Source organism: Moschus berezovskii, chromosome 11 (genome assembly GCF_049115385.1).
Source record: "Moschus berezovskii isolate FMDL1 chromosome 11, NW_MosBer_1.0, whole genome shotgun sequence".
Classification (NCBI taxonomy): Eukaryota; Metazoa; Chordata; class Mammalia; order Artiodactyla; family Moschidae; genus Moschus; species Moschus berezovskii.
In genome coordinates, this window is record NC_142470.1 from 94,143,814 (window position 1) to 94,168,174 (window position 24,361).

At 42.4% G+C, this 24,361-nt stretch overlaps 1 protein-coding gene across 1 annotated transcript in view; it reads left to right on the forward strand.

The window, feature by feature from the left end:
• Window positions 1-24,127, forward strand: part of SRD5A2 (steroid 5 alpha-reductase 2) — a 49,064-nt gene extending 24,937 nt beyond the window's left edge. The window contains exons 2-5 of the mRNA XM_055399863.2: window positions 2,253-2,416; window positions 11,015-11,116; window positions 13,638-13,788; window positions 22,552-24,127. Of these exons, the coding sequence (XP_055255838.2) occupies window positions 2,253-2,416; window positions 11,015-11,116; window positions 13,638-13,788; window positions 22,552-22,618 (484 nt within the window). The 3' untranslated portion in view covers window positions 22,619-24,127. The remainder of the gene's footprint in view (window positions 1-2,252; window positions 2,417-11,014; window positions 11,117-13,637; window positions 13,789-22,551) is intronic.
• The last annotated feature ends 234 nt before the right edge of the window (window positions 24,128-24,361 follow it).

Consider the following 24,361-nt stretch of genomic DNA (forward strand, 5'->3'; position numbering starts at 1 on the left):
TCTCCAGTCCAGGTTCGATGCATGATACAAGATGCTTGGGGCTGGTGTACTGGGATGAACCAGAGGGATGGGATGGGGAGGGAGGTGGGAGGGGGGTTCCAGATGGGGAACATATGTTCATCCGGGGCAAATTCATGTCAATGTATGGCAAAACCAATACAATAATGTAAAGTAATTATCCTCCAATTAAAATAAATGAATTAAAAATAAAAAATTATAAACTTAAAAAAATAAAATTTATAATAAAATTAAACTATTTAAACATAAAAAAAAGATGCTTACTCCTTGGAAGAAAAGCTATGACAAACCTTGCAGCATAGTAAAACGAAGAGCTATCACCTTGCTGATAAAAGTCCATAATAGTCAAAGCTATGGTTTTTCCAGTAGTCATGTTCAGATGTGCGTGTTGGATCACAAAGAAATTTGAGCACTAAAGAATTGATGCTTTTGAACGATTGTGCTGGAGAAGATTCCTGAAAATCCCTTGGACAAGTAGGAGTGAATTAAAACCAGTGAATCCTAAAGGAAATCAACCCTGAATATTCATTGGAAGGACTAACGCTGAAGCTGAAGCTCCAGTACTTTGGCTACCTGATGCGAATAATTGACTCACTGGAAAAGACAGGGGTGACACAGGATGAGATGGTTGGATGGTATCATCAACAGAATGGACATGAGTTTTGCAAACTCTGGGAGATAGTGAAGGATAGGCAAGCCTTGTGTGCTGCAGTCTACAGGGTCACAAAGAGTCAGACAAAATTTAGCGACTGAACAACCATAGCAACCAATGGCAACGTGTGTCAGCGAGAAAGAGATATTTAGTATATTTACTAGCATTAGAGGAAAAAATTACATTTGATTCTTATCTAACTTCTTGCAATAAAATATATTCCAAAGGTTTAAACGTAATATGAAAAATCATTAAAATAATGGCAAAATAATCTTTAAATACATAAAACATTATGAAAGCAACCCACATATTCATCAAAGTAAAATAGATAAGCACATGTGAAATATTCACACATGACATGATATACAACAATGAAAATTAATGACCTACACACAAATTAAACAGCTGCACACAATGACATGCTTGAGTCTTAGAAACACAATGATGTGTTTCCTTTCATATGGAATTAAATGTGAGCAAACTATATTTTTAGGGGTGCATGCAAATGAGGCAAAATTGTAAAGAAACAAAAGGACATGATTATTACAGGAATCAGGGTGGTGGTTACCTCTTGTGTGATGGTGGTACTGTAAACAGGAAGGACCTATAGGAGGCTTCTGGGTGATGGCCATGTTCTATTTCTTGACTTGGTTCATGACTCTATGGGTGTATATTTGATAGTAATTCATTAATCTATTAATATAGGTTTATAAACTTTCCTGTATGATGGTTATATTGCACCATATAGGGAAAAAATAAAAAGCATGGTGTAGTTTGATGTTTGGTATTTAGCATTATATCTTGGGCAAATTTTTATTTTGAAGTTATTTTTATTTTTTAATGTCCTCCTGGAGTCCCCTATATTCACAGTTCCTAGCTTCTAGAGGAATCTCATATTTATTTTTCTCAAGGGGATCTGCAGCCCACTTTCTGGGGAATGCTATAATACCAGGAATTAAATCATACTAGAGAGACATATGGAAAGCCGTATGATTGTATGGCTGCTATCAAAATTCCATTGCACTGCTACATGGGATAAGCCTGGCTCTATCATCCTCCAATACAATCTGGATTTCACTTCTAGATCTATACAAAGATGAGTTCCAGTCCTGGGCTTACAGTATCGAATTTATTAATTTATAAGAATGAAATTTGCCTTTCAAAGCTATTGTAATGATGGCTACTATGAATTTTAATGAAACAAGACATAGCATAGATGATTGCTCTAGTACCAGCTATTAGAAGTCCTGGTGGCTTACATGGTAAATACTGCCTGCAATGTGGAAGACCTGGGTTACATCCCTGGTTGGGAAGATGAGAAGAGAATGGCAACAACTCCAGTATTCTTGCCTGAAGAAATCCATGGACTGAGGAGCCTCGTGGGCTATGTGTCACAAAATGTTGGACACGTCTGGGCTACTAACACACACAGAACTAGATATTAATAATAATGTTTCTCATTGCATATATTTAAGGGAAATGGTTTTTTAAAATGGGTTTAATGTGATTGCCTGTTGTTTAATCTCATTGCTTGATATTCTTTTAGCAATGGATCCTGACCTTTCTCCCTCAAATCCCCCAGGACATTTGTTTATTCACTGCTCACTAGAGGGAGGCCGTTTCCAGTTGTATTCCTTTTCAGAGGCTTTGTCTTCTGCATGGGAAATGGACTCCTCCAAGGCTACTATCTGGTTTACTGTGCTGAATACCCTGCTGAGTGGTACACAGACATACGGTTTAGCCTGGGTAAGTAAACCTGACTGCTTCTAACCCACACCTTAGTTAATGCCCCTTTCTACAGGCTATAGCACCATCACCTCTCCCCATCCTATTATAATAAACACTCAAGGATTCCATTCCCCTTCCCCTACCACGGCCATCTCCACACTGGTCTTTTCTCTGTACAGCAGCTGGAGAGATCTTTTAAAAACATTATGGCATTCCCCATCTCAAAATCCTCCAACGCATTTCTGTTACTCTCAAGATAAAACACAAATTCCTTACCGCTGCCTGTGAAACCCAAATGTTCTTGATCCTGTCCTGACTTCGCTTCCTATCTCCATCCATCTTGTTTACTGTCCTGAAGTCTCAGTGGCCTTCCTGATGGACCTGAAATGGTCAAGTTTGTCCTGGCCCAGAGCTTCTGTACAGACCACACCCTCTGTCTGGAATGCTCAACCCCTATATACTCGGGGAGCTGGTCCCTCCTTTTATTTAGGTCTCTGTCAGTTCACATCTCCTCATTGAAACTTTCTTGACCACCTATCTAAAATAGTAGAAAACAATGATCCTTGAATATTTTTCATTATCTGCAAGAGGAACTAAAGTTTTGGTTTTTTTAAAATAAAGTTTCAACTGTTTGTGCATTACTCTTGCTCAAAGGAAAAAAGGCAGAGATTATCCTTAGTCCCTCTCTTTACATCACACATTTTCTCTCTATCAGCTTAGAACAGCTCCCTCTAGTTCTAAAACATGTGCCAACTGAGCTCAGTTCTCTATGACCACACTAACTTCATCCTGGTCTGAGCCAGGATGACCTCTTGCCTGGACTTCCACGGTGACCTTTAAGTTAACCTTCCTACTTCAAGTCCTAGCCTTCAGTAGCCCCTTCTCCACACAGCAGTCAGAGTGAACATTTGAACACAGGAATGGCCAGAGCATTAGTTGTATGAATACTGGTACATGCACACAATGGAATATTCTGAAGCCTCAGAAAAACAACCAAAGCAAAACAAAAGCAAAGAATGTCTCTTTTTAATGTGGAGACATCTCTAGAACACATGGTTAAGTAAAAATAAAGTGTGCATAGTGTATATACCATGCAGCTTTTTGTGTAGAAATAGGACAATGTTTGTGTGTATTTAAAAGTGGAAGAGGAAATATTGGATTGATTAAAAAAAAGAAACTTTTTTAAAAAGAGTATCTCTAGGGTTTAGAGTAAAGAGAATGGGAAGGTGGGCAGAAATTTTATTTTAAGATAGCTTTGTCCTTTGAATCATGAAACTTCATAGCTTAATTAAAAATCCACATGAAGTTCCTGAACATTGAGAACAAATAAATAAATGTATATAACTATATGGTTATTAAACTGGTACCATAACCACACAGGAAAACGATTTATGTCAATTTATAGGAAATATAGAGAATAAAGAAATAAGTTAAATGCCACCATGAGGAAATTAGCCAGTCTCATCTAGAAAGGGGGACATTTGAGGGACCACTGTCCAGTCTTTGAGGAGTTTATCCAAAATGGCAGAGTAGAAGGACATGCACTCATCTTCTCCTGTGAGAAATCCAAAATTAAAACTTGTAGCTGAACAACCATGGACAGGATAATGCTGGATCCCACCAAGAAAAGACACCCCATGTCCAAGGGCAAAGGAGAAGCCCCAGCAAGATGGTAGCAGGGGTGAAATCATGTTCAGATTCAAACCCCATACCACCAGAGACACTTGGAGGGCTCAAACAAAACCCCACAGAGACCAAGCCAGACCTGCCTTTCAGTGTTTTGAGTGTCTCCTGTGGAGGTATGGGTCAGCAGTGGCCTGCTGCAGGGGCAGGTGCTCTGGGTGCAGCAGACCTGGGGGTGGCATAAGCCCTCTTGGAGGAGGTCACCGTTAACCCCACCATAGAGCCTCCAGAACTTATACAGGACTGGGGAAACAGAGTCTTGGAGAGCACAAACAGAACCTTGGGTGCACCAGGACCCAGGAGAAAGGAGCAGTGACCCCACAAGAGACTGACCCAGACGTGTCCAGGAGTCTCCAGCAGAGGCGTGGGTCAGCGGTGGCCTGCTGCAGCGCCGGGGGCACTGAATGTGGCAGTGCTTGCCTGGGACCTCTTGAAGGAGGTCGCCATTATCTTCATTACCTCCACCATAGTTTGGTCTCAGGTCAAACAACAGGTAGGGAACAGAGACCCACCCATCAATAGAAAATTGGATTAAAGATTTACTGAGCATGGCCCTGCCCATCAGAATGAGACCCAGTTTCCCCTACAGTCAGGCTTTCCCATCAGGAAGCTTCCATAAGTCTCTTATCCTTATTGATTAGGGGGCAGTCAGAATGAAGACCACATTCGCAGAAAACTAATCAAACTGATCACATAGATGACATCGCTGTCTAACTCAGTGAAACTATGAGCCATGCCCTACAGGGCCACCCAAGATGGATGGGTCATGGTGGAGAGATCTGACAAAACGTGGCCCACTGGAGAAGGGAATGGCAAACCACTTCAGTATTCTTGCCTTGAGAACCCCATGAACAGTATGAAAAGGTAAAAAGATAGGACACTGAAAGATGAACTCACCATGTTGGTAGGTGCCCAATATGCTACTGGAGAAGAGTGGAGAAATAATTCCAGAAAGAATGAAGAGATGGAGTCAAAGCAAAGAAAAAAGCCCAGTTGTGGATGTGACTGTTGAAGGGAAATAAAGTCCGATGCTGTAAAGAACTGGAGAAGGCAATGGCAAGCCACTCCAGTACTCTTGCCTAGAAAATCCCATGGATGGAGGAGCCAGGTAGGCTCCGGTCCGTGGGATTGCTAGGGGTCGGACGCGACTGAGCGACTTCACTTTCACTTTTAATTTTCCACTTTCCACTTTCACACATTGGAGAAGGAAATGGCAACCCACTCCAGTGTTCTTGCCTGGAGAATCCTAGGGATGGGAGAGCCTGGTGGGCTTCCGTCTATGGGGTCACACAGAGTCAGACACGACTGAAGTGACTTAGCAGCAGCAGCAGCAGCAGCAGCTGTAAAGAACAATATTGCATAGCAACCTGGAATGTTACGTCTATGAATGAAGGTATTTTGGAAGTGGTCAAACAGGAGATGCAAGAGTGGACATTGACATTTTGTGAATAAGTGAACTAAAATGGACTGGAATGGGTGAATTTAACTCAGATGACCATTATATCTACTATTGTGAAGAATCCCTTAGAAGAAATGGACTAGCCATCATAGTCAACAAAAAAGCCCAAAATGCAGTTCTTGGATACAATCTCAAAATGACAGAATGTCTCTGTTAATTGCCAAGGCAAACCATTCAATATCACAGTAATCCAAGTATATGCCCCAACAAGCAATGCTGAAGAAGTTGAATGGTTCTATGGACCTACAAGACCTTCTAGAACTAACACCCAAAAATTGTCCTTTTCTTCATAGAGGACTGGAATGCAAAAGTAGGAAGTCAAGAAATACCTGGAGTAACAGGCAAATTTGGCCTTGGACTACAAAATGAAGCAGGGGAAAGGCTAACAGAGTTTTGCCAAGTGAATGCACTGGTCATAGCAAACACCCTCTTCCAACAGGACAAGAAAAACTCTACATGTGAACATCACCAGATGGTCAATACCAAAATCAGATTGATTATATTCTTTGCAGCCAAAGATGGAGACACTCTACAGTCAGCAAAAACAAGACCCAGAGCTGACTGTGGCTCAGATCATGAACTCCTTACTGAAAAATTCAGACTTAAATTGAAGAAAGTAGGGAAAATCTCTAGACCATTCAGGCATAAATTTATTATACACTGGATGTGACAAATAGATTCAAGGGATTAGATCTGATACACAGAGTGCCTGATGAACTATGGATGGAGGTTTGTGACATTGTACAAGGGGCAGGGATCAAGACCATCCCCAAGAAAAAGAAATGCAAAAAGGCAAAATGGTTGTCTGAGGAGGCCTTACAAATAGCTGAGAAAAGAAGAGAAGCTAAAGGCAAAGGAGAAAAGGAAAGATATACCCATCTGAATGTAGAATTCCAAAGAATAGCAAGGCGAGATAAGAAAGCCTTCCTCAGTGACCAATGCAAAGAAATAGAAGAAAACAACAGAATGGGAAAGACCAGAGACCTCTTCAAGAAAATTAGATATAGCAAGGGGACACTGCATGCAAAGATGGACACAATAAAGGACAGAAATGGTATGGACCTAACAGAAGCAGAAGATATTAAGAAGAGGTGGCAAGAATACACAGAGGAACTATATTAAAAAGATCTTCATGACCAAGATAACCATGATGGTGTGATCACTCACCTAGAGCCAGACATCCTGGAATGTGAAGTCAAGTGGGCCTTAGGAAGCATCACTACGAACAAAGCTAGTGGAGGTGATGGAATTACAGTTGAGCTATTTCAAATCCTAAAAGATGATGCTGTGAAAGTGTTGCACTCAATATGCCAGCAAGTTTGGAAAACTCAGTGGAGGCCACAGAACTGGAAAAGGTCAGTTTTCATTCCAATCCCAAAAAAGGCAATGCCAAAGAATGTTCAAACTACCACACAATTGCACTCATGTCACACACTACCAAAGTAATGCTCAAAATTCTCCAAGCCAGGCTTCAACAGTATGTGAACCGTGAACCTCCAGATGTTCAAGCTGGATTTAGAAATGGCAGAGGAACCAGAGATCAAATTGCCAACATCCATTGGATCATGGAAAAAGCAAGAGAGTTCCAGAAAAACATCTACTTCTGCTTTATTGACTAAAAAGCCTTTGACTGTGTGGATCACAATGAACTGTGGGAAATTCTTCAAGAGATGGGAACACTGGACCACCTGACCTGCCTCCCGAGAAACCTGTATGCAGGTCAGGAAGCAACAGTTAGATCTGGACATGAAACAGCAGACTGGTTCCTAATAGGGAAAGAAGTATGTATATTTTCACCCTGCTTATTTAACTTATGCAGAGTACATCATATGAAATGTCAGGCTGGACAAGGCACAAGCTGAAATCAAGATTGCTGGGAGAAATATCAATAATCACAGATACACAGATGACACCACCCTTATGGCAGAAAGTGAAGAAGAACTAAAGAGCCTCTTGATGAAAGTGAAGGAGGACGGTGGAAAAGTTGGCTTAAAGCTCAACATTCAAAAACTAAGATCATGGCATATCGTCCCATCAATTCCTGGCAAATAGATGGGGAAACAATGGAAAACAGTGAGAGACTTAATTTTCTTGGGCTCCAAAATCACTGCAGACTGTGACTGCAGCCATGAAATTAAAAGACGCTTACTCCTTGGAAGAGAAGCTATAACCAACCTAGATAGCATGTTAAAAAGCAGAGACATTACTTTGCCAACAAATGTTCATCTACTCAAAGCTATGGTTTTTCCAGTAGTCATGTATGGATGTGAGAGTTGGATTATAAAGTTAAGCACTGAAGAATTGATGCTTTTGAACTGTGGTGTTGGAGAAGACTCTTGAGAGTCCCTTGGACTACAGGGAGATCCAAACAGTCCATCCTAAAGGAAATCAGTCCTGAATGGACATGAGTTTGAGCAAGCTCTGGGACCTTGTGATGGACAGGGGGGCCTAGCATGCTGCAGTCTATGGGGTCACAAAGAATCAGCAGGACTAAGCAAAAAAATAAAAGGTAGGGATCTGGGCTAGATATAAATGTCCTTAAAGGATGCAATGACCAGATGTTAGATATGGGCCTATTTTGGAGTTTGGTTTACATGAACTAGCTAGAAGCAGAGTTCTGGGAATATTGAGGAAACTGAAGTATGCTGAGGTATTACATAAGATGAAGATCTCAAGGATATGCACCAAGGTGTTTATTGGCAGTAGGAACAAAGTGTCTTGTTTTTTCTTATTTTTGCTAATAAGCATTTCATCTTCCAGAAGACATACATACTTCTTTTGTAATAAACTGACATCAGATCCTATTCTCCCCTGCTTAAAACCTGCCAATGGCTTCCTGTTGCTCTTAAGAGTCCGAGCTTCTCACCATGACCCTTATAGCCCAATGAAATTTTGAAATTATCACCCTATTTTCATCTCCTCATCCCCCACCTCCTGCCATCTATCTTAAAGCATTAACTGCAGCACCTTCCTTCTGTTTCTTAGACATATTAAACCCATACTATCCTTGGGACCTTTGCATCTGTTCGTTCCTCTACCAGAAAGCTCTCCCTGCAAATACTGATCTTTGTATTCTCATCATTCAAATCATAGGGCAGATGTCAAATCTTCAGAAAAGCTTTCCCTATTGACCTCATCTAAAGTAGAGACACCTCCTCCCCACCCCAATTCACTCCCTGTTTCATCATCCTACTTTGATTTTCTGCTTTGTAGTGATATGTGATTTAAATTTTTTCATTATTTTAATTCATTTCTGTGTTTCTCCATTGAAATGTAATCTCTGTGAGAACAGACACCTTGGCTGCTTTTCTCACTACTGCATCCCTGGTGTTTAAGACCGTGCTTGGTACATAGTAAGACCTCAACAAATGTTATTTGAATAAATGAATGAAAGAGGAAACACGTGAATGAACCTCATATTATCCTTGTAAGATAGGTGTTATTAGAATGTACATTTTACAGATGAGAAAACTGAGGCTCAGAGAAGTTAAGTGACTTGTCCAGGGACACGCAGACATCAGATCTAAGGTACCTGCTTTCTCACTGCTGTGTGTACTATTTTCCGCCCCTCCCATTCTCTGGGGCTCCCTCCACTGGTGTCACCTCCCTCTAGGATAATAATCTTTAGATTAGACAAGATTAAAAATGATTGCTTCATATCATAGCAAACGAGGTGAGAGTAGACGTGACTGCTTTTAATTCAATTGTTCTTGCTTTTTGCCTGTTGTAATTTGATCAGCACACATACGCTTGGCTGAGAGCTGGGCTTGGGCATCTATTGCATAAGACCTAGCATACACAGTCCTGGCTCTCCTCATCTCAGACTTTGCTGTGTCTGTGAATGGGGAAGAAGAGTGTGCAGTGGTGAAAATCAGTTTGCTAGGTGCCAAGCTCTCTAACTACTTCCACAAGAGTAGATATATCAGTCAGTAGTGCTCTGAGCAATCAGTCACAGGAAACCAACTCTTCAGTTCAGTCACTCAGTTGTGTCTGACTCTTTCCGACCACACGAACTGCAGCACGCCAGGTCTCCCTGTCCATCACCAACTCCCGGAGTTTACCCAAACTCATGTCCATTGAGTCGGTGATGCCATCCAACCATCTCAACCTCTGTTGTCCCCTTCTCCTCCTGCCTTCAATCTTTCCCAGCATCAGGATCTTCTCCAAGGAGTCAGCTCTTCACATCAGGTGGCCAAAGTATTGGAGTTTCAACTTCAACATCAGTCCTTCCAATGAACACCCAGGACTGATCTCCTTTAGGATGGACTGGTTGGATCTCCTTGCAGTCCAAGGGACTCTCAAGAGTCTTCTCCAATACCACAGTTCACCACAGCATCAATTCTTTGGTGCTCAGCTTTCTTTATAGTCCAACTCTCACATCCATACATGACCACTGGAAAAACCATAGCCTTGACTAGATGGACCTTTGTCAGCAAAGTAATGTCTCTGCTTTTTAATATGCTGTCTAGGTTGGTCATAGCTTTCCTTCCAAGGAGTAAGCATTGTTTAATTTCATGGCTACAATCACCATCTGCAGTGATTCTGGAGCCCCCCAAAATAAAGTTAACCACTGTTTCCTCTGTTTTCCCATCTATTTGCCATTAAGTGATGGGACCAGATGCCATGATCTTAGTTTTCTGAATGTTGAGCTTTAAACCAAGTCTTAGTAACTTAAATAATTAAGAATTCATATTTTTCACATAACAAGATTGTCCAAAGGTAGGTGGTTTCTGCATTCCTTCAGCTGCCTCCTGGTGTCACTAAGATCCCAGACACTTTCTGCTTCACTGTTCTGAACATATTTACCTCATGTCCTCATGACAGTCACCACATGGTTGCGAGACATTTCCTGTAGCTCCAGGCATCACACCTAGCAACGAAGGAAGAGGGAGGCAGTAGAGGCACTGGTTCCACCTGCCCCCTTTATCAGAAAAGCAAAAGAGTTCCAAGGAAACCTCCAGAAATCTTTCCTTTACACCGTCTCAGCAGAACTAGGTCAGAAGACCTCTTCTCAGCCTTCTGGCCTCTAGAGTTGTGGTGGTCAAGGAGGAGGGATTTGAACTGGTGGTTAAGTTTGCTGACCGTGGTTTGATTGTTTTTGAATGAGCCGAAGGCTTGCCATTTATTCTTTCATTTACTTGCTGATGCACTTATTTATTTAAACGTAGGATGAGGGTGGGGGCTCCCTCTCCTCTCTCACTTATCTCTATCACCTGACACTGTGCATTTTCAGTCTTTCGGCCTATGAAACAGCATAGATCTTTCATTCAAATCTGGGACCCGGGTACGTTGCCTCCTCCCTCTCTTGCCTTAATGCCGTTCTTAGAATTCGAGATCAAATGCCCTTCCCTTCATTTTTTAGAAAAAAACCAAACCAAACCAAAAAAACCCAAACAAACAACAAACCACTCTGATTGTGAGAAAACACCACAAACAGCACACATTGTTAACTTCTCCCTCTTTTCTTTGCCAAGGTGTCATCTTATTCATTTTGGGAATGGGAATCAACATTCACAGTGACTATATATTGCGCCAGCTCAGGAAGCCTGGAGAAATCATCTATAGGATTCCACAAGGTAACATCTCCCCTGCCCTCCAGATTCTCACTCGTCCTTTAGAGCCTGACCCAGGAATCTCACTATGAGTCACAAAAGAGAGGGCGCAGATGATGCAGTCTATCCAAGTAGGTCCCTGACTTCTCCATGTCCCATCCTGCCCCACAATACATTTGCGTTCTTGGTCTGAACCTGAAAGAGCAAGAGAAGAGCCCCCAGGAAGGCTCATGATCACGATACCCTCAGTGTGGGGAGGGAAGGTTGGGGTCAGGTGGAGGTAGGCCGTCACTTAGTTGCAGTTTATCATGTGCTGTGTTAGGGTTCTCCAGAGAAGTAGAACCAGTTGAATATAGGCTTCCCAGGTGGCTAAATGCTAAACAATCCACCTGCCAATGCGGGAGACACAGGCAGACAGGGGTTTAATCCCCGGGCCTGGAAGGAGGAAATAGCAACCTCCTTGACGAGGCAATGGCAACCTACTCCAGTATTCTTGCCTGGAAAAATCTCACAGACAGAGGACCCTGGTGGGCTATAGTCATGGGGTTGCAAAAGAGTTGGACACGACTGAAAACACACACACACACACACACACAATTGATAAAGAGATTTATTATGAGGAACTGGCTCACATGACTGTGGAGGTTGAGAAATCCCAGCATCTGCCATCTACAAGGTGGAGTCCCCAGAGAATAGGTGGTGTCATTTCCAGTTCTCAAGGCCTGAGAACTAGGAGAGCTTCCGTGTAAGTTCCAGTCTGAGTGCAGGAAACCAATGTTCAGTTCAAAACCGGAGAACAAATTCTCCCTCAGCCGATTTTTGTTCTGTTCAAGCCTCCAGAGGATTGATGCCTCTCAATCTGGGGGTTGGGCATGGGGCAGGGAGACAATCTGCTCTACTCAGTCTGTTGACTCAAATGTTAATTTGATCCAGACACTGTCATGCACATACCCAGAAATAATGATCAATCAAGTATCTGGGCACCACATGGCCCAGTCAAGTTGACACAAGAAATTAACAATTATTTGTATGTAGAGTCCTGATCCTTCCTAGGTTAGCAAATAAAGCCAAATAATGCACAACCAACACATTTGTCCTCTTCAAGAAGTCTCACTAGACTTAACTAGTGAGTAGTCTATGGGACGGAGAAGGCAATGGCAAGCCACTCCAGTACTATTGCCAGAAAATCCCATGGATGGAGGAGCCTGGTAGGCTGCAGTCCATGGGGTCGCTAAGGGTCGGACACGACTGAGCGACTTCACTTTCACTTTCATGCATTGGAGAAGGAAATGGCAACCCACTCCAGTGTTCTTGCCTGGAGAATCCCAGGGACGGGGGAGCCTGGTGGGCTTCCATCTATGGGGTCACACAGAGTCGGACACGACTGAAGTGACTTAGCAGCAGCAGCAGCAGCAGCAGTCTATGGGGTCGCACAGAGTCAGACATGACTGAAGCAACTTAGCAGCAGCTCTATTCACAGACTATTCATAGACTTTTTGCAATCAGCCAGTAGTTCCTCCTGAGGTCTGGGGAGTTATAGGCCAGGAACCGCTGATGCAGTATCATCCTTAAGGAAGATAACTTTTATTTTTTAGGTCTTCAGTCAGTAACTAGACAAATAGAGAAGAGCAGAGAAAATTCTTGAAAGCTAGATTGTCAAGGTTGGTTTCCAACTATTGGATTGGCCAAAAAGTTCATCTGAATTTTTCTGTAGCATCTTACAAAAAAACCTGAATGAACTTTTGGCTAACCCAATATTAAGTTATATTAGATAATGGTTTAAAAACAAAATATTCTTTGTATAAGTATGGAAAGAAAAATTGTTTGGGGTGAAGTTTTTCCAGGTTAGTGTGGGGCACAAATATTGAATGTAAATATATTTACTATCATTAGAAACATGTTGATTTATAGATACAGTTTTGAGATCAGAAATAGTAGTTGGATAGAAAAGAAAACCTTAAAAATCAATAGAAACAGACTTCACCAGTCTCCAGGAGGGAGAAACCCTACAGCTCCCTCTGAACTTAAACTTGAACAGAGTGTACTGCTTTGCAGAAGTGGGAGGGCAAACACCAAAGGAGAATCGGACTGCTGCTCACAGCAACCCAGGCTTCTAGTGTGTTGTTTCACTTTGTGTGATGGTGGATGTGCTGTGGGCTGAGGCAGTGTGGGTGCCCAGGGAAGGACTGAGGTCAGAGGTGGTTGGAAATGTTACTTAACAGAATGAAACAAGCCCCGACCTCCTGCACCTCATCCTTGTCCTGCCCTGAGCCAGTGGTTCAGCAGTTGCTGGAGATCCAGATGGAGCCCGTCCAGTGATTCGAGCCACTCTTCATCCTTCCAGGATGTTCTGAGGGCTACAGGATGCCGACACTGTTTTCCCTTCTCCCCAAGAGGATTCCACCAAACTCCCCTGACTCTGAAGGCAGTCTCCAGCCCCGTATTTGACCTCGGTGCCCTTATGTGTTTTGGAACAAAGCAGAGGGGTTCTGACATGGCAGTAATGGAGCGCAGGTGACTGACTTGTTGATTCTTCTGCACGCAGGTGGCTTGTTCACGTATGTTTCTGGAGCCAATTTCCTTGGTGAGATCATTGAATGGATCGGCTATGCCCTGGCCTCTTGGTCCCTCCCAGCACTTGCATTTGCATTTTTCTCACTTTGTTTCCTTGGGCTGCGAGCTTTTCATCATCATAGGTAAACTTTTCAATTAAGGTGGCAGCATCCACATTAGCTTTCTTCTCCAAACAGGCTTTTCTTAAAACACGGAATCAGATTTAGAAACCTAAAAGATTTATTTTTAACAAGGTAAGGTTGACACAATAACCCAGATGGGTCAATTCTGATGTCTCGGATTTTCACTGAAGTTGGAATTTAGCTGGGTGACAGCAGCAGTGACATTTTTTTCCTTCCTATGAACAAAAACAATTCCACATAGACATGGGCACTGAGGTGACTTGCGAAGCCACATGCCTGTTGAAGAAGGCTTCCCAGCGAGAAGCACTTGGTGTCCACGAGAGGTAGTTGACCAGGCTCTGTGCCCTCCTATCAGGCTTATCTGGCGATGGCTGCTGATTGGCTGTGGGCTACAGGTAAGAGTCAGGAGGTACAAGGTGTGCTTCAGTTCACCTCGGCCACACTCTCCAAGTGTGTTCCAAGGGTAGGGCCCCAGGTCACACTTTCCAGAGCTTCCCACGCAGTTCTGAGGCACAGTTTGGATGGAGAGTCAGTGGGGGAAAAGCACTAGCTCTGAACCTAGTGTGGTTGCTATTTTTAATTCTAGGTTTGGTGCTAACAGTTCAGGTAATGACAGAGCCCTGGAAACTCCAGAATTCTTTTCTTGGAATCTATGTAATACCAGGGTTTATTCTGGTACTCTCCTTCTTCCCCTGCCCCCACCTTCTGTAGATCATAATCCAGGTCATTGCTGGCTTCCTGGGAAGATAAGTTTAGTTCAGTTCAGTTGCTCAGTTGTCCGACTCTTGGCGACCCAATGGACTACAGCACTCCAGGCTTCCCTGTCTATCACCAGCTCCCGGAGATTTCTCAAACTCACGTCCGTTGAGTCGGTGTTGCCATCTAACCATCTCATCCTCTGTCGTCCCCCTCTCCTCCTGCCTTCAATATTTCCCAGCATCAGGGTCCTTTCCAATGAGGCAGTTCTTCCCATCAGGCCAAAGTATCGGAGTTTCATCTTCAGTATCAGTCCTTCGAATGAATATTCAGGATTTTAGGATTGACTGGTTGGATCTCCTTGTAGTCCAAGGGACTCTCAAGAGTCTTCTCTAACACCACAGTTCAAAAGCATCAATTCTTTGGTTCTCAGTTTTCTTTATAGTCCAACTCTCACATCCATACATGACTACTGAAAAAACCATAGCTTGGTTGGCAAAGTAATGTCTCTGCTTTTTAATATGCTGTCTAGGTTGGTCATAGCTTTTCTTCCAAGGAGCAAGCGTCTTTTAATTTTATGGCTACAGTCACCATCTGCAGTGATTTTGGAGCCCAAGAAAATAAAGTCTCTCACTGTTTTCCATTGTTTCCCCATCTATTTCCCATGAAGTGATGGGACCGGATGCCATGATCTTAGTTTTCTGAATGTTGAGTTTTAAGCCAACTTTTTCACCCTCCTCTTTCACTTTCATCAAGAGGCTCTTTAGTTCTCTTTCTACCATAAGGGTGGTGTCATCTGCATATCTGAGGTTATTGATATTTCTCCTGGCAATCTTGATTCCAGCTTGTGCCTTGTCCAACCTGACATTTCACATGGTGTTCTCTGCATATAAGTTAGATAGGCAGGGTGACAATATATGTACTTCTTTCCTGATTTGGAACCAATATGTTGTTCCATGTCCAGTTCTAACTGTTGCCTCTTAACCTGCATGCAGATTTCTCAGGATGCAGATCAGGTGGTCTGGTGTTCCCATCTCTTGAAGAATTTCCCACAGTTCATTGTGATCCACACAGTCAAAGATTTTGGCATAGTCAATAAAGCAGAAATAGATGTTTTTCTGGAACTCTCTTGCTTTTTCCATGATCCAACGGATGTTGGCAATTTGATCTCTGGTTCCTCTGCCATTTCTAAATCCAGCTTGAACATCTGGAAGTTCACGGTTCATGTACTGCTGAAGCCTGGCTTGGAGAATTTTAAGCATTACTTTGCTAGTGTGTGACATGAGTGCAATTGTGTGGTAGTTTGAACATTCTTTGGCATTGCGTTTCTTTGGGATTGGAATGAAAACTGACCTTTTCCAGTCCTGTGGCCACTGCTGAGTTTTCCATATTTGCTGGCATATTGAGTGCAACACTTTCACAGCATCATCTTTCAGGATTTGAAATATCTCAACTGGAATTCCATCACCTCCACTAGCTTTGTTCGTAGTGATGCTTCCTAAGGCCCACTTGACTTCACATTCCAGGATGTCTGGCTCTAGGTGAGTGATCACACCATCATGGTTATCTTGGTCATGAAGATCTTTTTTGTATAGTTCTTCTGTGTATTCTTGCCACCTCTTCTTAATATCTTCTGCTTCTGTTAGGTCCATACCATTTCTGTCCTTTATTGTGTCCATCTTTGTACGAAATGTCCCCTTGCTATAACTAATTTTCTTGAAGAGGTCTCTGGTCTTTCCCATTCTGTTGTTTCCTCTATTTCTTTGCATTGATCACTGAGGAAGGCTTTCTTGTCTCTTCTCACTATTCTTTGGAACTCTACATTCAGATGGGTATATCTTTCCTTTTCTCCTTTGCCTTTAGCTTCTCTTCTTTTCTCAGCTATTTGTAAGGTCTCCTCAGACAACCATTTTGCCTTTTTGCATTTCTTTTTCTTGGGGATAGTCTTGATCCCTGCCCCTTGTACAATGTCACAAACCTCCATCCATAGTTCATCAGGCACTCTGTCAGATCTAATCCCTTGAATCTATTTGTCATGTCCACTTTATAATAATAAGGAATTTGACTGAGGTCATACCTGAATGGTCTAGTGGTTTTCCCTACTTTCTTCAATTTAAGTCTGAATTTTTCAGTAAGGGGTTCATGATCTTAGCCACAGTCAGCTCCTGGTCTTGTTTTTGCTGACTGTATAGAGTGTCTCCATCTTTGTCTGCAAAGAATATAATCAATCTGATTTTGGTATTGACCATCTGGTGATGTCCATGTGTAGAGTTTTCTCGTGCTATTGGAAGAGGGTGTTTGCTATGACTAGGGTGTTCTCTTGGCAAAACTCTGTTAGCCTTTGCCCTGCTTCATATTGTAGTCCAAGGCCAAATTTGCCTGTTACTCCAGGTGTTTTTTGACTTCCTACTTTTGCATTCCAGTCCCCTATGATGAAAAGGACATCTTATTTTGGGTGTTAGTTCTAGAAGGTCTTGTAGGTCTTCATAGAACCGTTCAGCTTCAGCTTCTTCAGCATTGCTTGTGATATTGAATGGTTTGCCTTGGAAATTAATAGAGATCATTCTGTCGTTTTTGAGATTGTACCCAAGAACTGCATTTCTGGCTCTTTTGTTGTCTATGAGGGCTACTCCATTTGTTCTAAGGGATACTTGCTCACAGTAGTAGATATAATGGTCATCTGAATTATTTTTTTTTAATGTAGTTAATTTATTTTTTATTGGAGGCAAATTATTTTACAATATTATATTGGTTGGTTTTGCCATACATTGATATGAATTTGCCCCGGGTTTACATAAGTTCCCCCTCCTGAACCCCCCTCCCACCTCCCTCCTCCCTTTATCCTCCCTCTGGGTCATCCCCACATGCCAGCCCCGAGCATCCTATAACATGCATCGACCCTGAACCAGTGATTCGTTTCACATATGACAACATACGTGTTTCAATGCCATTCTCCCAAATCATCCCACCCTCACCCTCTCCCATAGAGTCCCAAAGACTGTTCTATACATCTGTGTCTCTTTTGCTGTCTCGTATACAGGGTTATCATTTGTATCTTTCTAAATTCCATATATATGTGTTAGTATACTGTATTGGTGTTTTTCTTTCTGGCTTACTTCACTCTGTATAATAGGCTCCAGTTTCATCCACCTCATTAGAACTGATTCAAATGTATTCTTTTTAATGGCTGAATAATACTCCATTGTGTATATGTACCAAAGCTTTCTTATCCATTCGTCTGCAGATGGACATCTAGGTTGCTTCCATGTCCTGGCTATTATAAACAGTGCTGCAATGAACATTGGAGTACACGTGTCTCTTTCAATTCTGGTTTCCTCAGTGTGTATGCCCAGGAGTGCGATTGCTGGATCATATGGCAGTTCTATTTCCAATTTTTTGAGGAATCTCCACACTGTTCTCCATAGTGGCTGTACTAGTTTGCATTCCCACCAACAGTGTAAGAGGGTTCCTTTCTCTCCACATCCTCTCCAGCATTTATTGCATGTAGACTTTTGGATAGCAGCCATTCTGACTGGTGTGAAATGGTATCTCATTGTGGTTTTGATTTGCATCTCTCTGATTATGAGGGATGTTGAGCATTTTTTCATGTGTTTGTTAGCCATCTGTATGTCTTCTTTGGAGAAATGTCTGTTTAGTTCTTTGGCCCATTTTTTGATTGGGTCATTTATTTTTCTGGAATTGAGCTGCAGGAGCTGCTTGTATAATTTGGAGATTAATCCTTTATCAGTTGCTTCATTTGCTATTATTTTCTCCCATTCTGAAGGCTGTCTTTTCACCTTACTTATAGTTTCCTTTGCTGTGCAGAAGCGTTTGATTTTAATTAGGTCCCATTTGTTTATTTTTGCTTTTATTTCCAATATTCTGGGAGGTGGGTCTTGGAGGATCCTGCTGTGATTTATGTCGGAGAGTGTTTTGCCTATGTTCTCCTCTAGGAGTTTAATAATTTCTGGTCTTACATTTAGCTCTCTAATCCATTTTGAGTTTATTTTGGTGTATGGTGTTAGGAAGTGTTCTAGTTTCATTCTTTTACAAGTGGCTGACCAGTTTTCCCAGCACCACTTGTTAAAGAGACTGTCTTTTCTCCATTTTATATTCTTGCCTCCTTTGTCAAAGATGAGGTGTCCATAGGTGCGTGGATTTATCTCTGGGCTTTCTATTTTGTTCCATTGATCTATATTTCTGTCTTTATGCCAGTACCATACTGTCTTGATGACTGTGGCTTTGTAGTAGAGCCTGAAGTCCGGCAGGTTAATTCCCCCAGTTCCATTTTTCTTCCTCAAGATTGCTTTGGCTATTTGAGGTTTTTTGTATTTCCATACAAATTGTGAGATTATTTGTTCTAGCTCTGTGAAAAATATCTTTGGTAGCTTGATAGGGATTGCATTGAATGTATAAATTATTTTGGGTAGTATACTCATTTTTACAATATTTATTCTTCCAATCCATGAACATGGTATATTTCTCCATCTATTAGTGTCCTCTTTGATTGCTTTCAGTAGTGTTTTATAGTTTTCTATGTACAAGTCTTTTGTTTCCTTAGGTAGATATATTCCTAAGTATTTAATTCTTTTCGTTGCAACAGTGAATGGAATAGTTTCCTTAATTTCTCTTTCTATTTTCTCATTATTAGTGTATAGGAATGCAAGGGATTTCTGTGTGTTGATTTTATATCCTGCAACATTACTGTAATCATTGTGATTAGCTCTAGTAGTTTTCTGGTAGAGTCTCTAGGGTTTTCTGTGTAGAGGATCATGTCATCAGCGAACAGTGAAAGTTTTACTTCTTCTTTTCCAATTTGTATTCCTTTTATGTCTTTTTCTGCTCTGATTGCTGTAGCCAAAACTTCCAGAACTATGTTGAATAGTAGTGGTGAGAGTGGGCACCCTTGTCTTGTTCCTGACTTTAGGGGAAATGCTTTCAGTTTTTCACCATTGAGGATAATGTTTGCTGTGTGTTTGTCATATATAGCTTTTATTATGTTGAGGTATGTCCCTTCTATTCCCACTTTCTGGAGGGTTTTTATCAGAAATGGATGTTGAATTTTGTCGAAGGCTTTCTCTGCATCTATTGAGATAATCATATGATTTTTATTTTTCAGTTTGTTAATGTGGTGTATTACGTTGACTGATTTGCGGATATTGAAGAATCCTTGCATTCCTGGGATAAAGCCCACTTGGTCATGATGTATGATCTTCTTAATATGCTGTTGGAATCTGATTGCTAGAATTTTGTTAAGGATTTTTGCATCTATGTTCATCAGTGATATTGGCCTGTAGTTTTCTTTTTTTGTGGGGTCTTTACCAGGTTTTGGGATTAGGGTGATGGTGGTCTCATAGAATGAGTTTGGAAGTTTCCCTTCCTCAGCAATTTTCTGGAAGAGTTTGAGTAGAATAGGTGTTAGCTCTTCTCTAAATTTTTGGTAGAATTCAGCTGTGAAGCCGTCTGGACCTGGTCTTTTGTTTGCTGGGAGATTTTTGATTACAGTTTCAATTTCCGTGCTTGTGATGGGTCTGTTCAGATTTTCTATTTCTTCCTGGTTCAGTTTTGGAAAGTTGTATTTTTCTAGGAATTTGTCCATTTCTTCCAGGTTATTCATTTTATTGCCATATAATTCCTGATAGTATTCTCTAATAATCCTTTGTATTTCTGTGTTGTCAGTTGTGATCTCTCCATTTTCATTTCTAATTTTATTGATTTGGTTCTTCTCCCTTTGTTTCTTGATAAGTCTGGCTAGTGGTTTGTCAATTTTATTTTGGTCATCTGAATTAAATTCACCTATTCCAGTCCATTTTAGTTCACTGATTCCTAAACTGTCAATGTTCACTCTTGCCATCTCTTGTTTGACCACTTCCAATTTACCTTGATTCATGGACCTAACATTCCAGGTTCCTATGCAATGTTATTCTTTACAGCGTTGGACTTTACTTCCATCACCGGTCACATCCACAGCTGGGTGGTGTTTTTGCTTTGGCTCTGTCTCTTCATTCTTTCTGTGTTTATTTCTCCTGGGAAGATGGGGTCAACCATTCAGTGTGATACCTGTGTGGGACACTTTCAGGACTGTGCCATCTGCTGGGGAATTCTGGAACTGCAGGAGATAGACCCTTCTGTGGACAGAGGAGCCTGGCAGGCTATTGTTCATAGGGTCACAAAGAATTCGACATGACTGAAGAGACTTAGCATTCACCTATTGGTCTAGCCTAAAGCTTTACTAGCTTCCACCTCCCTCCTAACCCCTGCACCTGTGATAGGGTGGGGACAAAAAGTTACGTATCACTGAAAGTGAAAGGAATACACACTAAATTGCTATCAGGCAAGTTTCAGGAGCCTTTTCTGAAATGGGGCTAGAGGAAAGAGAAAGCCTGTTGTTCCTGGACACATAGTAGGGTGGCGGGTGGGGAGGATGCCCAAAGGGAGAACGGGCTTGGAATCAGGACCCTGAAGGAAACCCTTAGGCTCCTGCATAGGCATTTTAGTCCCACTGAGGATCAATTTCATCGTCTTGAAGGCTTAACTAAGAGTGGGCTCTTTTTCTTGGAATGGGATTTATGCAGAGACCCTCTAGGAATGAATAAACGGCGGCTCTCCTCATGACTCATCCCTACCCCTTCCTGGGCACTGGTGGGGCCCCCAGCCTGGAAGGGGGTCAGGGAAATAATTCTCCCCATTCAGGTAGGCCTGTTGCCCACCAGCATCTGAGAAGTGGGGTAAGGGCAGGGCACCAGTCAATAGAAGACTGATGAGTATGTGCTGGGCCTGGTCAGGGGAGGCAGCAGTTCTACCAGAGGGTTCTAGCTAGTGCAACAACAAAATCCAGACTGAAGCCCTGTCCTGCTGTATTGACTGCTTCAGAGGGAAGGCTGGAGGGTGTCATTTTTATAAGGCTAACTGGGGTTTGTGAAAGGCAGCTCAGCAGACCCCACCTCACTGCATGGAAAACCAGCCACCTCCTGTTACATATTAACACTATTTGTCCGCCATTTCGATCTATGGTACTTGAACAGAGTGTATCAGTTTAATTATAGCTTAAGAGCTACCAGCTTTAACTAGTTAAGAGAACAGCCTGGTCACTTAAAGAGAAAGCCGTTTTTACAAGACGTATTAGTCTCCCTTGACTGCCCAAAGAGGAACTGAGTGGCTTAAAGAACAGAAATGTATTCTCTCGCAGTTCTGGAGGCAGAAGTCTGAAATCAAGGTGTGGGGGGACTACACTCTCTGAAGGCTCGAGGGAAGAATCCTTCCTTGTCTCTTCCTAGCTTCTGGCAGTGGCCGGCATTCCTTGGTGTTCGTGGCTTGTAGCTGCATCCCTGTCATCCCTGCCTCTGTCTTCACAAGGCTTTCCCCCACTGTGTGTCTGCCTCTGTGTGTCTTCTTCCCCTTCTCATGAGAACACCAGTCATATTGGATTAAGGGCCCACCCTGCTCCAACACGGCCTTATCTTAATAAATTATATCTGCAATGACCCTATTTTCAAAATAAGGTCACTTTCTCAGGTACTGGAAGTTAGAACTTCAGCCTATGTTTTAGGGGACACACAATTCAATAGACAATACAGGTTACTTTTTTTTTTTCTTTTGGCATTCCCCCGGCCTTGTGAAGGGATATTTTACCTGGGAACCTGACCAGTTCTCTAGAGTTAACCTTGACCATGTTCTTTGGGATCTCTGGTTCCTGTATGCCTCAGCTGAATCCACTGAGTACTTCTTTCTGGCTATTATGTGTTCTTTACTGGGTAAAATATACATAACAAAATTTCCCATTTTAACATAGTAAATATATAACTCAGTGGCATCAGGTACGCTCATCATGTGGTACAGCCACTACTGCCGGCCTCTGGCTATTGTTTTTTATTTCCCAACATGAGAAGCTTCAACATTTGCAAGAGATAGGATTCTGGAGGGAGGAAGATAGACAGATGGCCACCTGGAAAAGTCAGGCCCCGAATAACTGCAGATTGATTTGTAACAGGGACTTCAAATAGATCAAACCTCAACCACTGACCACTGCTTGAGTGTATTTATAATTATTCCTCTTTTGTCTTTCAGATTCTACCTCAAGATGTTTGATGACTACCCCAAGTCCCGAAGAGCCCTCATTCCATTCATCTTTTAAAGAGACCAAAGAACAAGGGAACAAGGCTCCCACGATCCTGTTGAAAACTATCGAGCTGCTGAACCTCTAACTTTTTCCCCACTGTGTATGTGTAATAGTACTGTGGTGTCCTGGCAGCTGGCCTGAGAAGTCTGCATGGGCCCCTAGTGTCTCCTCCCACCCCCCAGGGATCTCTGTGCTGCTCTCCTGTTGAAGAATAAGGCCCCACTTTTTAATGCAGAGATATCTGCTTCTTAGCTATTCCTCCTGGAAAGTGCAAACTTTCCTGTGTTTTTTTCTTTGAATGACCCAAGTACATGTGGCTTTATACCTACTCTATATCAGTGTTAAGACTTTCTGCAGTCGAGAAAGCTTTGAGTTGAGGGCATTGCTGATAGAATTTATTAAAGGTACACATTTGACTCCTATACAAATTAGCAGCAATTTAAATTCTGAAGCTGCACAGACCCAGAGCAATTCTCCTCCCCAATGAAAACCTACTCACCTCTCCCTTTTCCTTAGTTAATAATGAAAGATGTGAAATGATTAAGTAGACTTTGAGCAGAGGAGCCCTCTCTTCATTCTGCTGAGAATGCAGCAATACATCGACCCCATTTCAAATCTGTGCGTTGTCTTAGTCCCTCTGTCTTCCTGAAGATTCCACAGTCCCCGTTAGAGATATCACACACAGGCTGACACAGACAGTTGGAGTGGGTTTTATCAAAGGTCAGGTTTTAATGACCACAAAGAAGAAGAGCCGACTCTGGTTGGCCACAGAGGGAGAGAGAAAGTATTTTGCATACGGACTGCAGACTCTCATGTTTGTGGAAACTGGTGTGTGTGTGCTTAGTTGCTCACTCGTGTCTGTCTCTTCATGACCCCATGGACTGTAGCCCGCAGACTGCTCTGTCCATGGGGATTCTTCAGGCAAGAATACTGGAGTGGGTTGCCATGCCCTCCTCCAGGGGATCTTCCCAACCCAGGAATTGAACCCAGGTCTCCTGCATTGTAGGCGGATTCTTTACCATCTGAGCCACCAGAGAAGCCCTGGAAACTGGTGGAAATAGCCAAATAATGAGAGTGTCAGACAATGGAAAGTACTGAGTTAGAGTGCACGCTGTTTCCCCTGACCAGACGTGTACAGTGATGGTGAAGCATCTCAGAAGCACCCAGCATCTCTTCCCTCCTGGAGTTTCTGCACCACAGTCCCCAGGATCTGTTCAAGAAGGAAGGAATCCCCAAGAGGTGCCTTGAACCTCAGTCCTTAGAAGTCCTGGGAGTTGAGGCTGGAATTCACAACCAGAGGGATACCTCTAGGCAGACAACCTGCTTTGTTTGGCCCCAACAGTGTTTTACACATAGTTTGGTTTTCTTTTTACATTAAAAGTTTCCAAAATTTAAAAATCTGGAGGTTTCTTCATTTTCCAGTTTCTTTTAGAACCTTGGAGAATCTGGGCCTGTGGAGCCTGCCAAGAACTGGGACTGGTTAGACATCAGAATTTGCAACCTCAGGGGAGGGGGGTCACCCTCAAGAGGATGCTGAAACTTTGGGCTCTCTAAGGAAGGGACTGAACCCTCCTAATCAGAATGCATGATGACATTTGTCTCTGTAGGTCTAGGTTTGTGTCCAGCATTGGTAATCTTTAGCAAATCTCTTTGAGAGGTGAGCACCAGTTTCATCAGATGTAGTGCTGAGTGCAGAAATTCACTAGATAAAATTCATAGAACACTCAAAAGATCTGAAGATGTATATGACTGAAAAAT